The sequence below is a fragment of the Mytilus trossulus genome, chromosome 1 (genome assembly GCF_036588685.1).
Source record: "Mytilus trossulus isolate FHL-02 chromosome 1, PNRI_Mtr1.1.1.hap1, whole genome shotgun sequence".
Taxonomy (NCBI): Eukaryota; Metazoa; Mollusca; class Bivalvia; order Mytilida; family Mytilidae; genus Mytilus; species Mytilus trossulus.
In genome coordinates this window covers 67,643,579-67,661,909 of record NC_086373.1, presented here as the reverse complement: position 1 = coordinate 67,661,909, position 18,331 = coordinate 67,643,579, and the positions used below count along the sequence as shown (strand labels likewise).

Sequence of the window (18,331 nt, the reverse complement as noted above, 5' to 3'; positions counted from 1 at the left end):
AGATCATCGTCGTCTAAAATATCACGAACTTTTGAATTGGAAGTTCTTCCACAGTTTTATAAAACATAACATTTCTTTCTGTTAATTAAACATAACACTCCATTATTATACTTTAAACTATATCAAAATAATTTTTGATACATAGAGTACATGTAGCTGTCTTGATCGCTGTCGATCCTAAAGCCCCAAGTTCTGACATTTCGAGTTTTGTATCGGGATATAAAACTGTAAACTGAATTAATCTATGTTCAAAGAGGGTAGGGTGAATTTTATAATATACTTTATGAGTTCATTTCTAATTTCTTAATTACATTTCCATCTGTTCTCTTCATAAATTTCAATAGACTGACGGACGATTTATAAACGACCACATGGCCTTTTCTGGTATGTTATCCTCATTTTTATGAGTTGTTCTAGATTTACGTCTACATTATCGCTCAAAGAATAAAAGCTTGACTTTGTCGATTACAGCTGCTGGCCATATACCAAGGTCACTTGTAGTTGAGTCCGTTGGTGAATATTTGTCCATGCACTGTTTATATCGCGCAGCATATCGTTGTGCTCATTCTAAAATTCTAAAATAAGAATTTGAGAGATGTCCTCATACTGCGCAAGTGTACAATGTTGTAGAAAGAACAAAACGTTTCCATGTTAACGTGTTTGTAATCGATATAATTAGCCTTTCAGATTTACTCCAGCACTATACAATGAGTGTAGATTTTTCGTTTGTCTTCTTTGAAATAACCAATTAGTATTCCACAATTTGTCGAAATCAGCTGTAGTATTGAGTCATAAGAATAGCCAAGATGAGAGTACGCTACCTTGTCTTTCACCTTGGGATATGGAGAAGTTATCACTAGTAAGTCCATTATATTGCAAATGTGCACTAGTAGATTTGAAAGACATAAAAAGAATGTTCCAAAATTTACCAGTGACACCGATTTCTTTCAATTTAAGAAAAAGTCCGTCGTTCCAGATGTTACAGTGTGTTCTGTCCATGTAATAATAAACATTGTCTACTTTGAAACTTTTTGGCCTTTTTAGTTTGAAAGTCGGAAGCGTTTTTGTAGTATAATTGCCATATAAAATAGGGATGGCAACGAGGACTCGAGTACTCGGGTACAGTTTTAGTACTCGGATACTCGTTTGCCTGTTATACATCTTGAGATATTTCTCATCACTTTTCCACTCACTTCAGTTTCGTTGAAATATCCCCTTCGTAATACTTAATAAAATCAATTAACAACATAAATATGTCTAAATTATCCTAATGATACTATTTGTAATAGTAGAACCAAGTGAATGTTTTCATGAGCACTACTGGTAACAAAAAAAAAGTCAAAAACATTCTTTCGTCTGAAATTGTTGACCAGATCATATATCTAAACAAGAACAAAAAAAATCAAAGTGACCTGCGGTGAAACCTACGCAACTAATTAGATAATTTTTTAATGGTGTTTGTACACATGGATTAATAATTAACTCAACACTTACCTTTTTTTGTTAATCAAGACTTCTATGTAAACGTGATTGGTATGAGATGTACATTTACTTAATTTAAGTACTCTGTCTTTGAAACTAAACTATAATTGTGTAATTGACAATACAAAGATATGCAAAAGTACAAGAGCGACTTTCAAACACAAAAGTCGAAAATACAATGATAACGCCATCGCTAAAAGAAAAGAAAATCACACAAACAATAGGGAAAAAAACACATCAAAATAAGACTGAGCAACACAAAAAAGCACAAGTAATTTGAGGTCCAATATTGTTGTTGACAAATTAATGGACAAACCGTATTATAAAAAATACCAACTTCTCAGGAACAGATGATACATACATTAAAATTGAGAATGGAAATGGGGGATGTGTCAAAGAGACAACAACCCGACCAAATAAAAAAACAACAGCAGCAATAAGTGGTGCACAGTTAGTCCCCATTGGAATTCCGATAATCTGACGATATACGGAATCACCAAAGCGAACAAAAATGTTATCTAGTAAAAATTCAAGGGCATATATAGTATCAAAGCATGTCCAATTAACATAGTTTTTTTTTGTTTATTGCTACTAAAAAATGACCTAAAAGAGTTTGAACATATATATATATTCACATTCTGATTTTCTAAATGCCCATTCAATTAGGTGTGTGAATTTTTTCTTAATGAGAATGTGAGGCAATGTGGTATACAGGGTAGAAAAATCAAAACTTTGAACAGATTCAAAATCACCAATAAAAGCATGCAATTTATCAAGTACTTCCAACGAGTTCTTGACACTCCAAAAGTAATTTATTCCACTATTTTCGAAGGCCTTATTTGAACAATTTATTATCAGGTTTTTAATTGTACCAAGTGTGCTGGTAAGAAGAATAGACAATTTAGTAGTTGACCAATGGCTTGAAGACGAAATAAATCTATATTTGTAAGGGGTTTTGTGTAGCTTCGGAAGCCAATACATAGTTGGGATTTTCATTGTATTTGGCTCTGCTTGTAAAGCGGTAGCTAAAAATTTATGTTTGTTACAGATTTCGTTTTCTGAAAATGGAGTCAGTTGGAATGTTGGTGAATTGGTGATTTCCTTTTTCAGAACCTCAATGTAAAATTTTCAAACAATGATAATATTATTAGAATCTTTATCGGCTGGGACAAAAACAAATTCCTTGGCTAGTTCTTTTAGTTCATGTTTGATACGAGCAATAGGTTTATTGTGGTTATTGTTTATAGTTAAATTTTCTTTAAAATGTTGAATACGTATCTCAAATATTTTCATTACTGAATTAAAAAAAGAGTCCAAAGATTTTTTGTCAGCTTTTTCCCGTTTTATCCATTTTATACAGTAAATATGGAGTGAGTCGTGGATGATATTACGACACTCATTCCAATTAATAATTGACGGGGGACGATATCTACTTTGTTGGACTTTATATTCAAATATTTTCGATTTTATTGAAATTTGGTTATAAACACGCACATAAACAATAATTGCTGTTATATATGATAGGTTATATGTAGAAACGGCGGTCGGTTATTCATGATTGTTTATTTGACGCAAAAAAAAAGGATCAAGCTATGTTTGTAGTACGTTTGTCTTTCGTTAATATGTTTAACAAAAACACTGCATTTAAAATCTAAACATTTCAATAGACATTTAAGATTCATCCGAGTACTCCAGTATTATGAGCGAGTATCCGAGTATTAAATTTCAGATCTTTTGACATCGCTAATATAAAATAACGAAAAATCATATCCAGTAGATTTTCTTATATAGTTATCAAAGGTACCAGGAATATAATTTAATATTTCATATTTATTCAATTTAAAACTCTTTTGTTAAAAGTTTTATTATCATTTATTAATATCAGTTTTATTTTATCCGATTTTTTTTAATAAGGTGATTTCTGTTTATTTTGATGTTTTTCTCCTTTATCTAGAACTACATTTATTAAAACAAAAATGTGAAAATTTTAGATACCTCTCTATGATCACTTAAGAAATTTGTTAGTTTACACCCTACTACTAGTACTATAATATGCTGTCTTTATGCTTTTAATGTGGTCAATTATAAAGCACTGTTACATTTTATTTCAATTGTTATCATTTCAATAAGAACTGATTCTCAAAGTCCTTAATCATATGGAAAAATCAAATGACAAAACACATAAAAACGCGAGGACAAGAACTGTCATATTCCTGACTTGGTACAGGCATTTTCAAATGTAGAAAATGGTGGAATAAACCTGGTTTTAAAGCGCTTAAACTCTCACTTTGATGAAAGTCTCATCAAATTCCGTTATATTTACAATGATGCGTGAACTAAACAGACATAATAAATAAAATAGTCAAAATATGTGTAGTGCTTTGGTCCAAGATGACTCTGAAACTGTAGATATAGTTGTAAGAAAAGGAACAGCATGCAATTCGTTTTTTTGCAACATATATCATAGTGCATCACTAAAGCACTATCTTACGCCTGTGTGAATACATCGTGATTAATTAGATGATTTCCTATATTCCCCCACGGGACAAAGGTGATAATACAAGTGCCAATTTCAGGGTCTGGATTTCATGTTTGCTCTCGTCTGTCTAAGATTATTACACCCTTTTTTCGGATGAATGTTTTTCGGATGTTTACTTATCTATTCAAATCCTTACCCAGACCTGTATTCATATTATATAAGGATGTTTAGTGTCTTGAAAACTGCAAACTTCCTCACCAGTTCTGGAAACAAAGTAGTTTTTCGCAGCTTGTAACTCGCCAGTCAGTGCTTACATATTTTTTTTTTATAGAAAGTGACCAATACTTTTTCTTTGTTGTAAAAATTAAAAAAAAACATTTTCACGGTCGGATAATAAGATTGGATGGTGAAATAAACTCATCATAGATACCAGGACTAAATTTTTTATATACGCCAGACGCGCGTTTCGTCTACAAAAGACTCATGAGTGAAGCTCGAATCCAAAAAAGTTAAAAAGGCCAAATAAGGTACGAAGTTGAAGTGCAATGAGGACCTAAATTCCTAAAAGTTTTGCCAAAAGGTTGATCTTAAATAATCTTGGTACTATATAGTCAGGCATTTGATTTAATATCTATTGAATTGGAAGTCCTATAAACGACATTATCGCTTAAAAATTGAACGGTTCTTAGGCAGATGCACAACCCCAACGGCATTAAGGTAAATTGGTACCAACCTTCACTGGTTTAGAAAACTGATCTCCGTGTCTGTCTTCAGAAACTCGACCTGACAAAATCCTGATTTAGGTCTATTCACTTTTATTGTTAAGAGTTCGTCAATGCCTCTTTTTTATATTAAAAATGCTGCATTATTTATTGTTACGTTTGGGGGATATGTTTGGCAACATGCAATTGGCATTCAGGTTGATACCAACTGTGCATCTCTACTTGTCGATCTATTCCTGTATTCTGACTAGGCAGACCTGGGGCCGGTAACAAGAAATTTTATTAAGAGAGGTCGTAAGTATTGAGTTAAGAGGAAGATAAGATAATTCTAAGATCACTCAAAGAGTGTAAATCAAAGCTCCCTCAGGTTGTTCGTATATCGCTCTTATTTCTCCCATAAGTTGCATCGTAATAGTTGTCAAGTTACGAGTTCTTAATAATTTTCTTGTGTCTCCTTTTTTGGTTCCTCGCAAAGAAATTAGAACCACCTTAAATGAATCATAGAAACGTTTTGATGAATGATTAAATACGCATAACAATCAACTACCCATTTAACCTAAGGAAAACAATTCTGGCCGCAGACCACCATTATTCTTCCGGCCCGTTTTTGATAAAAGTAAAATTGAATTAAAAAAATTGCATGAAGTTATTTTAACTGCTTATAGAACATTATTATTTTAATAAAAGTATGCTTGTCTCAGGACAATCCTTTTGAGGGCACTATTATTCACCAGGCCAATGGCAGGATTTGAACCGAGTATTAATGACGAAGGCTTATTTTTCTATCCTACCGTTCATTTAGGTCAAATCACTACTATAATGGTTGACTTTTATAATTTGTAATTTGGATGGAGAGATGTCTCATTGGCACTCATACCACATCTTCTTATATTTTTTTTACTTTAAGCTATATTTTCTTTCACATTTTAAAAGCCTTCTTACAAAAAATAAAATCACAAAAATACTTAACTACGAGGAAAATTCAAGACGGAAATTAAGTCCTAAAACCAAATGACAAAATCAAATGATTAAACACATCAAACGAATGGACGACACGTGTCATACTCCTGGCTTGTTACGTGCATTTTCAATGTGTAAAAAATGATAAATTGAACCTGGTTTAAAGGGCTGAACTTCTCACTTCTATGACAGTCTTGTCAAATTCTATGATTTTGATAACGATGCGTGAACAAAAAACACACAATAGGCAAAAATGTAAAAAAAAACAACAAAAAACAGGTATACAACAACAACACCCAACCCACTAAAAACTGAAGATGATTTTAGATTATTCGGAAGGGTGAGGAAATCCTGCTACACGTGTGGCACCCATCGTATTGCTCATTATATTACAAAACCGGTAAATAATTGGTCAACCAAGTCATGATGGCTTCCATAAAATTAAAAAGTGATGATTTAAACTTCACCATTTGGAACTCTTGGTTTAAAATTGAAAAAGTTCACAAGTTTCTCCTTGCTTTATATTTAACACTTTTCTCAACAAGCCAAAATTGTAATGATTTACAAAAAAAAAGAGAAAGTACCATCCTCCACGTACATTGCCGCGAAAATACTGATATATAATTTCCTATTCAGATGAATTAATAATTAGAATAAAAAAGTTCTAAGGTTGACGTATTAACTTTTTTAAGCAACTTGTTATAATATTAACAAGTGAATGTACAGCTAAGAGTAGTCGGGACCACTCTTACAAAAAATGTCAAGTGTAGCTATTGCGAATTGTTCTTGGTACACCCCTAAGTTGCTAAGTTTGTTTTAAGAACACTTAAGAACTGACCAAAATTTAAGAATGATTTTGTGTTACCGGAATTAGTAAGAATGCTTTAAGGCAGATGTAAGAATCGTTCTTAAATCATGCACTTTTTCAAAACATTAAGGGCTGTCAATCATTCTAAGATAGGTCTGAGGTAGGGTCTTGTTACATTCTTAAATCTTAAGACGCCCTTTAGACGTTCGTAAGACACCGGCCCCTGATCCAAATAAAATGTAAAATAACAAAAATACAGAGCACCGAGAAAAAATCAAAACGAAAAGTTTCTAATCAAATGGTAAAGTTAAAAGGTCAAACACATCAAACGAATGTATAACAACTGTCATATTCCTGACTTGGGACAGGCATTTTCTTTTGTAGGAAATGGTAGATTGAACCTTGTTTTAAAGCTAGCTAATAAAACCCCATTGTATGACAGTCGCATCAATTAGAACCTACATCCGAAAAAAATAAAAGAAGCGGTAAGTATCCTTAACCATCACTTTCCGCTGTATAGATGGTGTCTTTTCACCCAAATGAACTTGAAATGAAATGCTATTCAGAATATCATCTGAAAAAGTACATGCACTAGAATTTGTGAGAAGTGAACCTAAACATTATTTAATCAATACGAACAAAAAACTTCAAAGAAAAAAAATTATGATGATTACAATTGTGCAAGCCAGACGCTTTTTGTTGTCTAAACCACTTGGCATTATGCAGTTCATGACCTCATATGCTTTTATAGTAACATTGGTCTTAAATGGTAAAAGTGAATTAATGGAAATAACTTAATAGTCGTTGTTATATTCTTGACAGCTGTTTCATAAAAGTTAACGCTTGTATTAAATTACGTCCACTCTATGTTTTTCTTATATATTGTGTTTCTGTTTTTGTTCATTTGATGAGTTTAGCATTTTTAACTGATTTTTATAGATTGTAGTTGTGTTGTACTGTTGCACCATTGTCCCAGGTTTGGGGAGGGTTGGGATCTCGCTAAAACATCAATTGAAAAAAACGCATGATGTCAAGTGATTTCACGACTGTAATTTCTGGAATTAATTGTTTAGATAGTATAATTTTTTTATTATTTATTTCTTAATTACCAGAATGTGAGACTTATCAAGAAGGCTGGAAGAATTGTATTACCGTAAATGAAGAAATTATTGCGTGCATTTCGTTTTGCGATTTTTTTAAAAATGAACAAGAAAGCGAGTATTATTTAAAATATTGATCTACTTACTTACACCTCCCGTTAGCGCCATGTGTCGCATAGGGCGCGAAATATCCATCTACATAGTTACAGAACTATGTTTCATTTATTATAATGCGAGATCAACAAATTGCAATACTCACTAATTCGGATTGTTCGCATTTATAAAAATCTCGCAATAAATGATGGGTTTACTTGATTTCTGCAATTTATGTGACTAAAAAAGGCCCTAGCCATTCACCCTTTTCTTAAAAAGTTCTGAAATTGTATTGATATATACATATGGCAATGCAGCGAATAACGCCTTTTATGGTTGAGCGATGACTTTTAACATATTGACTTAGATAAAATGTACAAAAAGGTGTTAATTCAAAGATATTTTGCGTATTTTAACATGATTTTGATTTTTTTTGCGTATTTTAACAAACAACTGTCAACCTGTATGTTAAATGGCAAATCATATTTTTATTTTGACATATATTACTTATATTTAATATATGTACCAAATGTTTACTAGCACAATAAGTTTTTTCCTTAGGTAACACAAATAGGTTATTAATAAATAAAAAAATTGATTCCAACAAACAAATATTTAATATGCATTGAAAGAGTTTAAACAATAACTGTAAACGTTTTGCAAAAGTTTAGAAAAATAGTCCTTATTCTTTCAAAAAAATGATATCAGGGAAATATGATGACTTTTTTATTACAAGGTTTTCTTTTCTTATGTTAAATAGTTGAAATACATAAACTCATTAGAGATCACAGGACTTCAGTTTTGTATACCAGACGTACATTTCGTCCAAATTAGTGTTACCAGTGACGCTGGATTCAAATAAGTTAAAAACGACAATATAATGTAAACATTTCCCAAACGGTTTAGACAATCTTAAAAGCATTTTAAAAGATTCCAAGTTTTGTAAATAGTCGGTTATTATAATCACAGCATTGATAGATAGCATTTGAAGTGCTGAATACAATGCTGATGATATTTATTGTTTTATCTTTCTATGTTGTTATGTTATACTACTATTTCAGAAAAGGGAGGATGTTTGGTACCATTTAAAAGTTTAATTCCGCTGCAATTATTTGCATCTGTCCAGGTCAGGAATGATATTCAGTGGTGGTTGTCTGTTTATGTGGTTCATAAATGTTTCTCGTTTCTCGTTTTTTATATAGATTAGATCGTTGGTTTTCCCGTTTGAAAGGTTTTACAATATTAATTGTGGGGCCCTTTATAGCTTACTGTTCGGTATGAACCAATGCTTCGTGTTGAAGCCCTTACCTTGACCTATTATGGTTTACTTTTATTAATTGTGTGTGACTTGGATGGAGAGTTGTCTCATTGGCATTCCACATCTTCCATATATATGTATATTGTCACTGGCTCAGACGTACTTATAAATATAATTATTTTCTGTGAATGTATCTTACATTTATTTGTAGGATCCTTTACTATAGATAATTTAACTGATCTGTAAAAATAACATCTCCATGCCTTATATATCATGTAGTGTAGTACGACGATTAAAACTGGCGTGGAAAGGTAACACCCGGCCACCGAAAGCTTCATTTTTATGAAGCCTAGGTGGTCGTGTGGTCTATCGGGACGGCTACAGTGCAGGCGATTTGGTGTCACGATATCTAAGAAGCATGGGTGCGAATCCCGGCGAGGGAAGAACCAAAAATTTGCAAAGCAAATTTACAGTCTAACATTGTTGGGTTGATGTTTATAATCATATAAGCACATTTCATATATTTTATTCTATTCGTCTTCTTAATTTCATATATTTTCTCTTTCTTTTTTCTTTTTTATTAAAATAAGACCAAAATAAATAAATTATTGAGATCCAATTTGTAATTCCCAACTTGACTCTTGAACATACACCAAAACACTGCTGTAACTAATTGAAATAGATAATAAAAAAATTCACAAAAATACTGAACTCCGAGGAAAATTCAAAATGCCCAAACAAATCAAACGAATGTTTGGTTAATTAACGGTGGCCGCCATCCACGATCAAAAAAGTTTTTATATTGATGAATTGTATACAAAACTGGAATCTATTGGTTACAAAACATTTTGGATTGTAGGTGGTGGCTAAGCTTTAAGGTCTGAAAATGGCACAATATCTTCATATTTTGATAAAATGTTCAAATTGTGCTTACTTTGTAGAATATTATTGTATTTTTACGTAAGGATTTTGAAAGAGGCTCAGTTAGGAACCAAATTGTGACCTTTTTATTGTTTAATGATAACGCTGATGTTTTAGACCATTTTGTGACACAAGTGAAGCTTGTCCCTTTCTTTGAGAGGGTCTTATATTGAATAAACTTCATAAAAAAGCATTTTGAAAATAATCACTAATATTAGCACAGAATCCTAGTGTCATGATGCAGAGTAAAGCACTGCTATACTTTAGTTGATTGAGGAACCCACAAATGGATATTTATCATTAAGAGTATGTGAGCTGGAGTACATGGCATCAACTTTTATGCTACTTATTAGTGTCAGAAATGTCCTAGAAAAAAGATGTTTTTTTGGTACATGGAATCTTTCATTAAATTTGCACATTACATGTATATAACATACATTTGGAGAAAGAAGTCTTCCTCATCATGCGAATGTGGATTGAATGGAATTTCATTTTTATAATGGTCCGTCATGGCTAGAACATCTCTCATCAGGTTGTTTGTATTTAAATATCTCTGTTCATATGTAGACCTTAAGCGTTCCTCCATTACATGTTTGTTGTTTTGCCCACAGGATAATATATTGACTAATCCTGTTTTTCTATATCAACATTTATTATGTACCCATATCTCAGTTTTTACTCTTTTTTTGTTTTTTAGATGGCTGTACGTTCCGCAGGCCACAGTTGTTCCAATTTTTTCATGGAGGTTTGTGTCTCCTGTTCTACAGCATTGTGATTATTTAGATGGCAATTTCCAAATCTGTATGAACCACTTGGTTTTGGGTAAAATAGTTTTAGAGCCACAGTTGAAGGCCGTACGGTAACCTATAGTGGTTAATTTCTGTGTCATTTGGTCTCTTATAGAGAGTTGCCTCATTAGGAAGCATACCACATCTTCTCTTTTATTTCTCCTTAAAGCTTTCAAGTCACATTGTGTTTTCTCTTATTGTTCAGTATTACATAAGATGTTTTTCTTATTGTGTTCCATGAAAGTTTGATGATGACTTGATTATTGATATTGTATCGACTTGCATAAGTCAATGCAGACCCGTACACCTATGAAGGTTGTTTGATAACTTAGACTTTAAAACAATTACTATATTGAATAACAACAATAATTATAGATTATCGTTGATTATCTCAACGAGATTGATTTTCTCGCTTGAGCTGGTACAGCTCAAGCGAGGAAATCAATCTCATTGAGATGATCAACGATAATCTATAAATACATGATGTGTTTCTGTTAATTTATAATATTGCATCTAATTTTTACAGCTTTTTGTTTGAATGTCAAATGGCAACATTGTTTTTATTTTGTTTATCTCAGATACTTTTGATACTTGTTAAAAATATTTATACACTAACAAAAAAGATAAATATTTACAATTCGATTCCCAAAACACATTCAATAAGCACTGAAGGCTATTCATTTTCATGTCAAATTGCGTTGACGATTTCTGTTCTAAAATTTCACATTTCTTATTTTAAGGGACCTAGGTGGCCCAGTGGTCTAAATAGTTACTACTGTAATCACTAGCCAGTCAATACCGACGTTATGAGTTCGAACCCCGCCCATGCGTGTGAACTCGACTCCAATCTTTAATGAATAGAATTTTCCTATCTCCGGGCACTCCGGCTTCCTCCACCAATAAAAACTGACCGCCACGAAATAGCCGTACTGCGATGCTTAAAAGTGGCGTTAAAACACCAAAACAAAAGGAAATTCTTCCTTTGTATTCCTACACTTTCATGCGCTTTTTTTTGTAAGTCACCGATTTTTTTTATACAAAAGGTACTAATTAATACGGAGTGTCATGCCATACTTGTTAATTGTTTAAATTGTGGGTTTGACTAAATAAGTGTTCAAGGTAAGCTATGACGAAAACAGATTAGGTCCGTTCATACTACACTTGGTTCGTGTGCTCTGTAATTTGTAAATGCTGGTTAGATCTGGCAGGAACACTTTGAACTTCAAATTTGACAAAAGGACCAGGGTTTCACTAAATAAGTGTTCCAAGATAAGCAATGACGAAATGATATTTAGTTCTTACATACTATGCATGCTTCGCGTGGTCGGCATTTTTAAATGCCGATCACACCTGACAGGATCATGTTAACATGTGTAAATGTATAACGAAAGAACGTGGGTTTAACAAAATAAGTGTTTATGATTTTTACGAGATGGGTCACACTGAGGTCACCTTGCATACTGAAAATATATCGGGGGAATTGCTTGCTGGAAGGAAGCAATTCAAATAAAGTAAACTTCTTCTAAATATGAATAAATTAACGAATTGTCTTCTAAATATGAATAAATTAAAGAATTTTCTTCAGAAAAAAGTATATGTACATAAGTTTTACAATGAAAACTGTCCATTGAGTTATAAAAAACATATGCATTATTTTTTTGATTGGAGGTTTCTTATGACTTTAATAACGAAATCAGATTGGTTCGGTACTACTACGCGTTCTTCACGTGATCTGTATTAAAACATTAAAAAATGAAGTTTCATCAGATCTTGTAGGACCACTTTTTACTTTACATATAACGGAAGCATACGTGGGTTTAACTAAATAAATGTTCAGCAAAAGCAGATTGGGTCCGTACATACTACGCGTGCTTCACGTGATCTGTATTAATAAAAGGAAGGTCAGATCTGGTGAATCACTTTAATTTTTTAATTTGTAGGAAGAAACAAATATTAGATTATGGTCATCAGTCAAGATTCCGCATAGCTTTGTAAGGATCAGGGTATGTTTGGAACGGTATTAACATGGAAGCTTTTTTGAAGGTAACATATGTAAAGATAAATCTTGTACATCCAAGAATGTAAGCTAGCTATAAAACCAGGTTTAATTCACTACTTTCTACATAGAGAAAATGTCGGTACTAAGTCAGGAATATGACAGTTGTTGTCCATTCGTTTGATGTGTTTGAGCTTTTGATAAGGGACTTTCTGTTTTCAATTTTCTTCGGAGTTTAGTATTTTTGTGATTTTCAGTAATTTATATGATAAATGGAACAACAAATATGTCCGAGCATGCATTTAATATTTGCCAATGAACGTTAACCAGCACTCAATCAATTAATCGATTGGTTAGAAACTGTCGGATGTTTTGCATTTCCATCAAGGCACCTTTCTATCTCAAAATTATCAGATTTGGTTTCTTTTTGTTTAATGGATAATGCGGAATTATTTAAAATATTAAATGGATTTGTGAACAAGTAAGATACGCCATACTAATGATTTTAGAGTAATACATGCAAAGGACAAATAAGATAACAGAAGTAAAACCTTCGACGTTTTACAATGGGCATGCAGAAAAATCTAAAGTTTTCTTTCAATTTATTCTTCGGACCACTTAAATATAAACGATGCTTTTGATATTCCATTGGAGCAGTTTGACGATACATGAACGGATCATTTCCAACCGGTTTTCGTAGAAGACAAAACTACAGTATAACAGACAAAAAGACTTACAAGATTTACACATTAGGCGGTTAAGAAAAAAAGCAAGTAAGGAAGACAGTCGAAACAACCATCGTTGCTGTGAAAGATTTGGTCAAAAAGAATTAAAGAAGAAAACACGAAGAAAGGAAAGATCTAGCTGCAATACAGTACTCATATAAATAATGGGTTAATGCCATTGACGCACATCGTCGAACAATCAAGTCTTACGAAATGCAGCATTTGCTGTCGAGTACAGAAAAAGAATGAATGAAATTAAAGATTGCGATTACTTTGTTGATAGGTGGACGTTTTTTGTCCCCAAGGGTATCACCAGCCCAGTAGTCAACATTTAGGTGTTGACTTGAGTATCAATAATGTGGTCATTTTTATAAATTTCCTGTATACAAAACTGAATTTTCGAAAAACTAAGGATTTTCTTATCCCAGGTATAGATTACCTTAGCCGTATTTGGCACAACTTTCTTGGAATATTTGATCCTCAATGCTCTTCAGTATTGTACTTATTTGGCTTTTAAAATATTTTGATACGAGCGTCACTGATGCATCTTATGTAGACGAAACGCGCGTCTAGCGTACTAAATTATAATCCTGGTACCTTTTGACACCACTGGGTCGATGTAACTGCTGGCGGACGTTTCGTCCCCGATGGTATCACCAGCCCAGTAGTTAACATTTCGGTGTTGACATGTATATCAATAATGTGGTCATTACTGCTGTTTTTGTTCTCTTTTTTGTACTCGTTCTCTATGCTTTTATCAACTCAGCAGACAGAGCTTTATAAGTGATACAATATATAGCTTTCTTTTCTTTAAATCTTTCGATGATAAATTCAGAAATGATTAAAAACATGGTTTCAAATTCCCCTAGTTAAAAATGAATGTGACTGAAGTTGGCTCTCATATGTCCCTTTTTGTTATACATCTTCTTACATATAAAAGTACTTTATCCTCTTTGGCTTTACAATATTTGGGTAAGAAAACTCATGGTGGAGAAAACACGTTGAAAGCGTCAAATTTGTAAAATATATGTTAATGTGGTGATACTATTATGCCTTGTGTCAAACATTTCTTACATAAAACATGACACGAAAGGTACATATATCCCTAATGCGACATCACCCAGAGATAAAATATAGGCATCTTATATAGATAACCACACATGTATAAAAAAAGAGAAATGCATTTATATTTTGGTATTCACTAAATTCCCACTAGTTACAACACTGAAAAACAGTAGTTAAACCAGAGACATAAAAAATGTAGCATAGACTCCAAATTCCAAAACACAATATACGATAACAACTTTTAAATAAAAGATTATGACTGTATCAATCAAACATGGGACAGGGAATGGTTTAAGCAATAGATCATCGGTAAGATAAGTGGTAAAATATGTCTACCAAGCCAAAATCCGTCAGAAATAAGTAAATGATTGATGATTGTTATTTGACTAACGCCCCGTAGAACATATTTCACGCATGTTCAAGACGAAAACAAATTAACAATAAATACAACAGGTTTTGTAATAGAGGGCGTCCGGGATGTAGATCGAAGCAATTTCGACTGCTACTGATTTTTATGAGGGTATATTGGATGGGGATCGCCACCTACGGATTATTCTAACAATTCTTGCAAGGGTTCTGAATGTACAAAGAATATAGAACTTTTTTTACACTAGCATTGGATTTAAAGTCCTAATTTCAACCGGACGTGACTGCATATTTGATGCATCCCCACACCAAAACAGACGCTCAACTTTGGCAGTGGTTTTTTCTGCCGGTCGTAAATCTATTCCACAGCGATTTTAAGTGCTAAATAAATGACAGAAGACCTTTTTGCTTATGTTCTTGTTATACAAAAATATCACATAGATTTTATACACTGTATACAATTGACCCGTCTTAAGGACTTTTCTTTATTAACATAAATGTAAATCAAGAATGCTCAAAGATGCATACGTACTCGTATACGTAAGGAACTATATGTATAAAAGGGACATAAATCCAGTTAATATAAGATATTTGGCGGAGGGAGCTTAAATATGAACGAGGCCCGGACTGCTAATCTGATGGTAACCTCGTGGACTTACAGTCCACCAGCAGCAGTATTGATTTGGAAATTCTCCATCTTAAATTTTGCGCGTCCAATGCAAGTTTACTCGATTATCTCACATCTGGAAATCTAAAATCAAAAGAATGCAAGACAAGCTTAAGGGCAATTTTCATTTTAGTCATTAAAGTAAGAGGGTTATCGCTATAGAACCAGGTTTAATCCACCCTTTTCTACATTTGAAAATGCCTGTACCAAGTCAGAAATATGACAGTTCTTGTCCATTCGTTTTTGATGTGTTTTGTTATTTGATTTTGCCATGTGATTATGGACTTTCCGAATTGATTTTCCTCTAAGCTCATATTTTTGGTGATTTTACTTTTTTTCAGAGGCTTGATGGCCAAATTGGAAAATACTTTAATAGCCAATTAATCTTAACAGATCTTAGGCATCTATAAACTCTTTATTAATTGTCTAGTTAACCATAGCAGTAACGACCCTTTGCTTGAAAATGAAAGAGAAGATATCTAGTTACTTAATAGTGTTTCTTATCAACATACAATTAAATTAAAGATATGACACGTTTCAAGTGTGATCATTTGGCAGCATTGATGTTTGTTACTTGGAAAAACGTGTTCGATTGTTATATTGCAAAATGAATTCCGTTGATGTATTTAAAATTATTAATACTATCAGATAAAAACAACATTTTTAATACTTATTGTAGGTTAATTGTCATTTCAGGTTATTTGATGACATAAGAAGCTTCTTTTTTATTGAAAAAAAACCATGAGTTTTATTTATAATTATTTTATTGTTTTTCTGACTTGTCTCGTTTTTGTCGAAATACAACCTGTAAAAACTTTTGGCACTGTTCAATCTTAGCATTACGTTTGCCATGCATTTTTTTCTTCCCTTTTGATTCTTTGTGTCTAATTTTATCATTACAAAGATGCTTATTCTGAATGCCTTCTTTGTCTGTCAAACTACTTTTTTTCTTCACCGAACGTCTAATATGCTGATGGTGTTGCACCATGTAAATCGTATGCCGTATGAAATCATCAAATATAGTCTTTTGGAATGATTTGCATGATGGAATAACTTTGTTGTAAGTAACCCTCTTTCCAAACCTTTTTTTAGTGACTGTATGTCTATTTGAATTGTTGTTTTGTCTGTCGAAACTGGTTGAATGAATTCGAAATGGTCCTCTATGTTCCGTTCTTGTATTGCCAAACTGCTCTAATAACATATCAAAAGCATTTTTCACACTTGCATTGTCTTTAGAAGAAATTTCAAGAAAACATCCCCCAAGATTTTCACTGCAAGCCCATTCTAAAACATCAAATGTTTCCACTTCTCTCTTATCTTCATTGTCTAGTTTGTTCCCAACAATGATGCAAGGAATACTTCGTAAAGAGTGGCGGCTAGTCTTAATTTCTTCCCAAATCCGTTTAATACTTTTAAATGATTCCGCATCGTCTATTGAAAAGAACAGAATAAAGCCTGTTGATTTTGAAACATAAAGTTGCCTCATTGAAGGAAATGCCATACTTCCGGCTGTATCTAAGTAATTGACATATTTCATTGTTCCGTTTATCATATATTGTTGAAAGTATAGGTTTTCCACCGTTTCAGTGTAGTCATCAGAAAAACCACCATGTAAATATTGCTTCAAAAAAGAACTTTTCCCCACAAATCCAGATCCCAACAAGGCTATCTGGAATCTTGACTGATCAATCATATTCAAATCCATAACCTATTATTTATTCGTCCGTCCAGCAAATTCAATAAGTTCGAAGTGAATCTGAAAGATCTGATCCGAACTTATATAAAAACAGACCACGTGATACAGTAATAATATGTAAACACCCAATCCGTGTCCGTCATTACTCTTCTTGAACACATATTATTTAGATTCAAACAACGATTTAAACAATTAACACTTATGTATTTCATTAGCAACTTTTGTTTAAGAAAATGAGTGACTTACAACAATCGCCATAAAAGGAGATGGTAATAGCAAAATTGTCATTTCAACAGTTAAAAAGGGGACTGCAGTCTGTAGGAAATGTTTAATAAATATTTATAATTATAGTCATAAGGAAAACCATCTTTTTTGTGTCTGAACATTTTTGATATCATGTTTGGTATGTAAATATAAAAGACACGAAATATATGTTAATTAGTCAAAACAAAAAATATTACTAGCCACTTATCATTGTAATGGTCTTTATTATTAACTGTTTACAAACTTTAAAAAATGTTATATTTAGATAACTAATTATAGTATTTGGCAAAGCCTTTCGAATTTAATGACGACCATGCTCTTCAAATACGTACTTTATTTTGTCCTTTATAACTCGACTCGGGCGTCACTATATATGAGTCTTTTGTAAAAAAAATGTGGTTCTGGGCGTATCAAATTTTAATGTTGGTATCTGGAGTTAATTCAATACCTATTGTTATAACCTGCAAAACATTGCACATTAAACATTGTTTTTCGGGGGGTGAGGGGCAAAACGTTGATAAATGTAGTTATCGATTGTATTCATACACTTTTTTTTTATGTAAAAATAGTTATTGGCATAAATATAAAAGGTTGTATGAATAAACAACAATATTTTTCAATTAACACGTTATCTATATTTATATTCATTCTTTTTTCAGTTTAATTGTTCTGAAGAGTGGTTTTAAAACATTAAAAGGATTAAGGCTTTGCACTGACGTGTGCATATCAATGCAATATGAGAAGTTATCAACCAAAGAATGTATCACTAGAGCCTTAAAAATGTATTTAGTCACAGAAATTGCAGAGTTAATCATGTAACTTAAAACAAATACTATGATGATATAATCTGACCAAGTTATTTAAGAAACTTCAGTTGTACCATCATAGGTTTGTTGTAATTTAACCAAACAGGCTTTTGGGTAAAAGTTGTTTTGATTCTA

At 32.5% G+C, this 18,331-nt stretch overlaps 1 protein-coding gene across 1 annotated transcript; it reads right to left on the bottom strand.

Annotated features, from left to right (window-relative positions):
* Nucleotides 1-16,193: 16,193 nt before the first annotated feature.
* Nucleotides 16,194-17,135, bottom strand: LOC134691130 (ras-related protein Rap-2a-like). Its single transcript, XM_063551443.1, has one exon. The coding sequence runs from the start codon at nt 17,133-17,135 to the stop codon at nt 16,194-16,196; it is 942 nt and encodes a 313-aa protein (XP_063407513.1).
* Between the last annotated feature and the right edge of the window lie 1,196 nt (nt 17,136-18,331).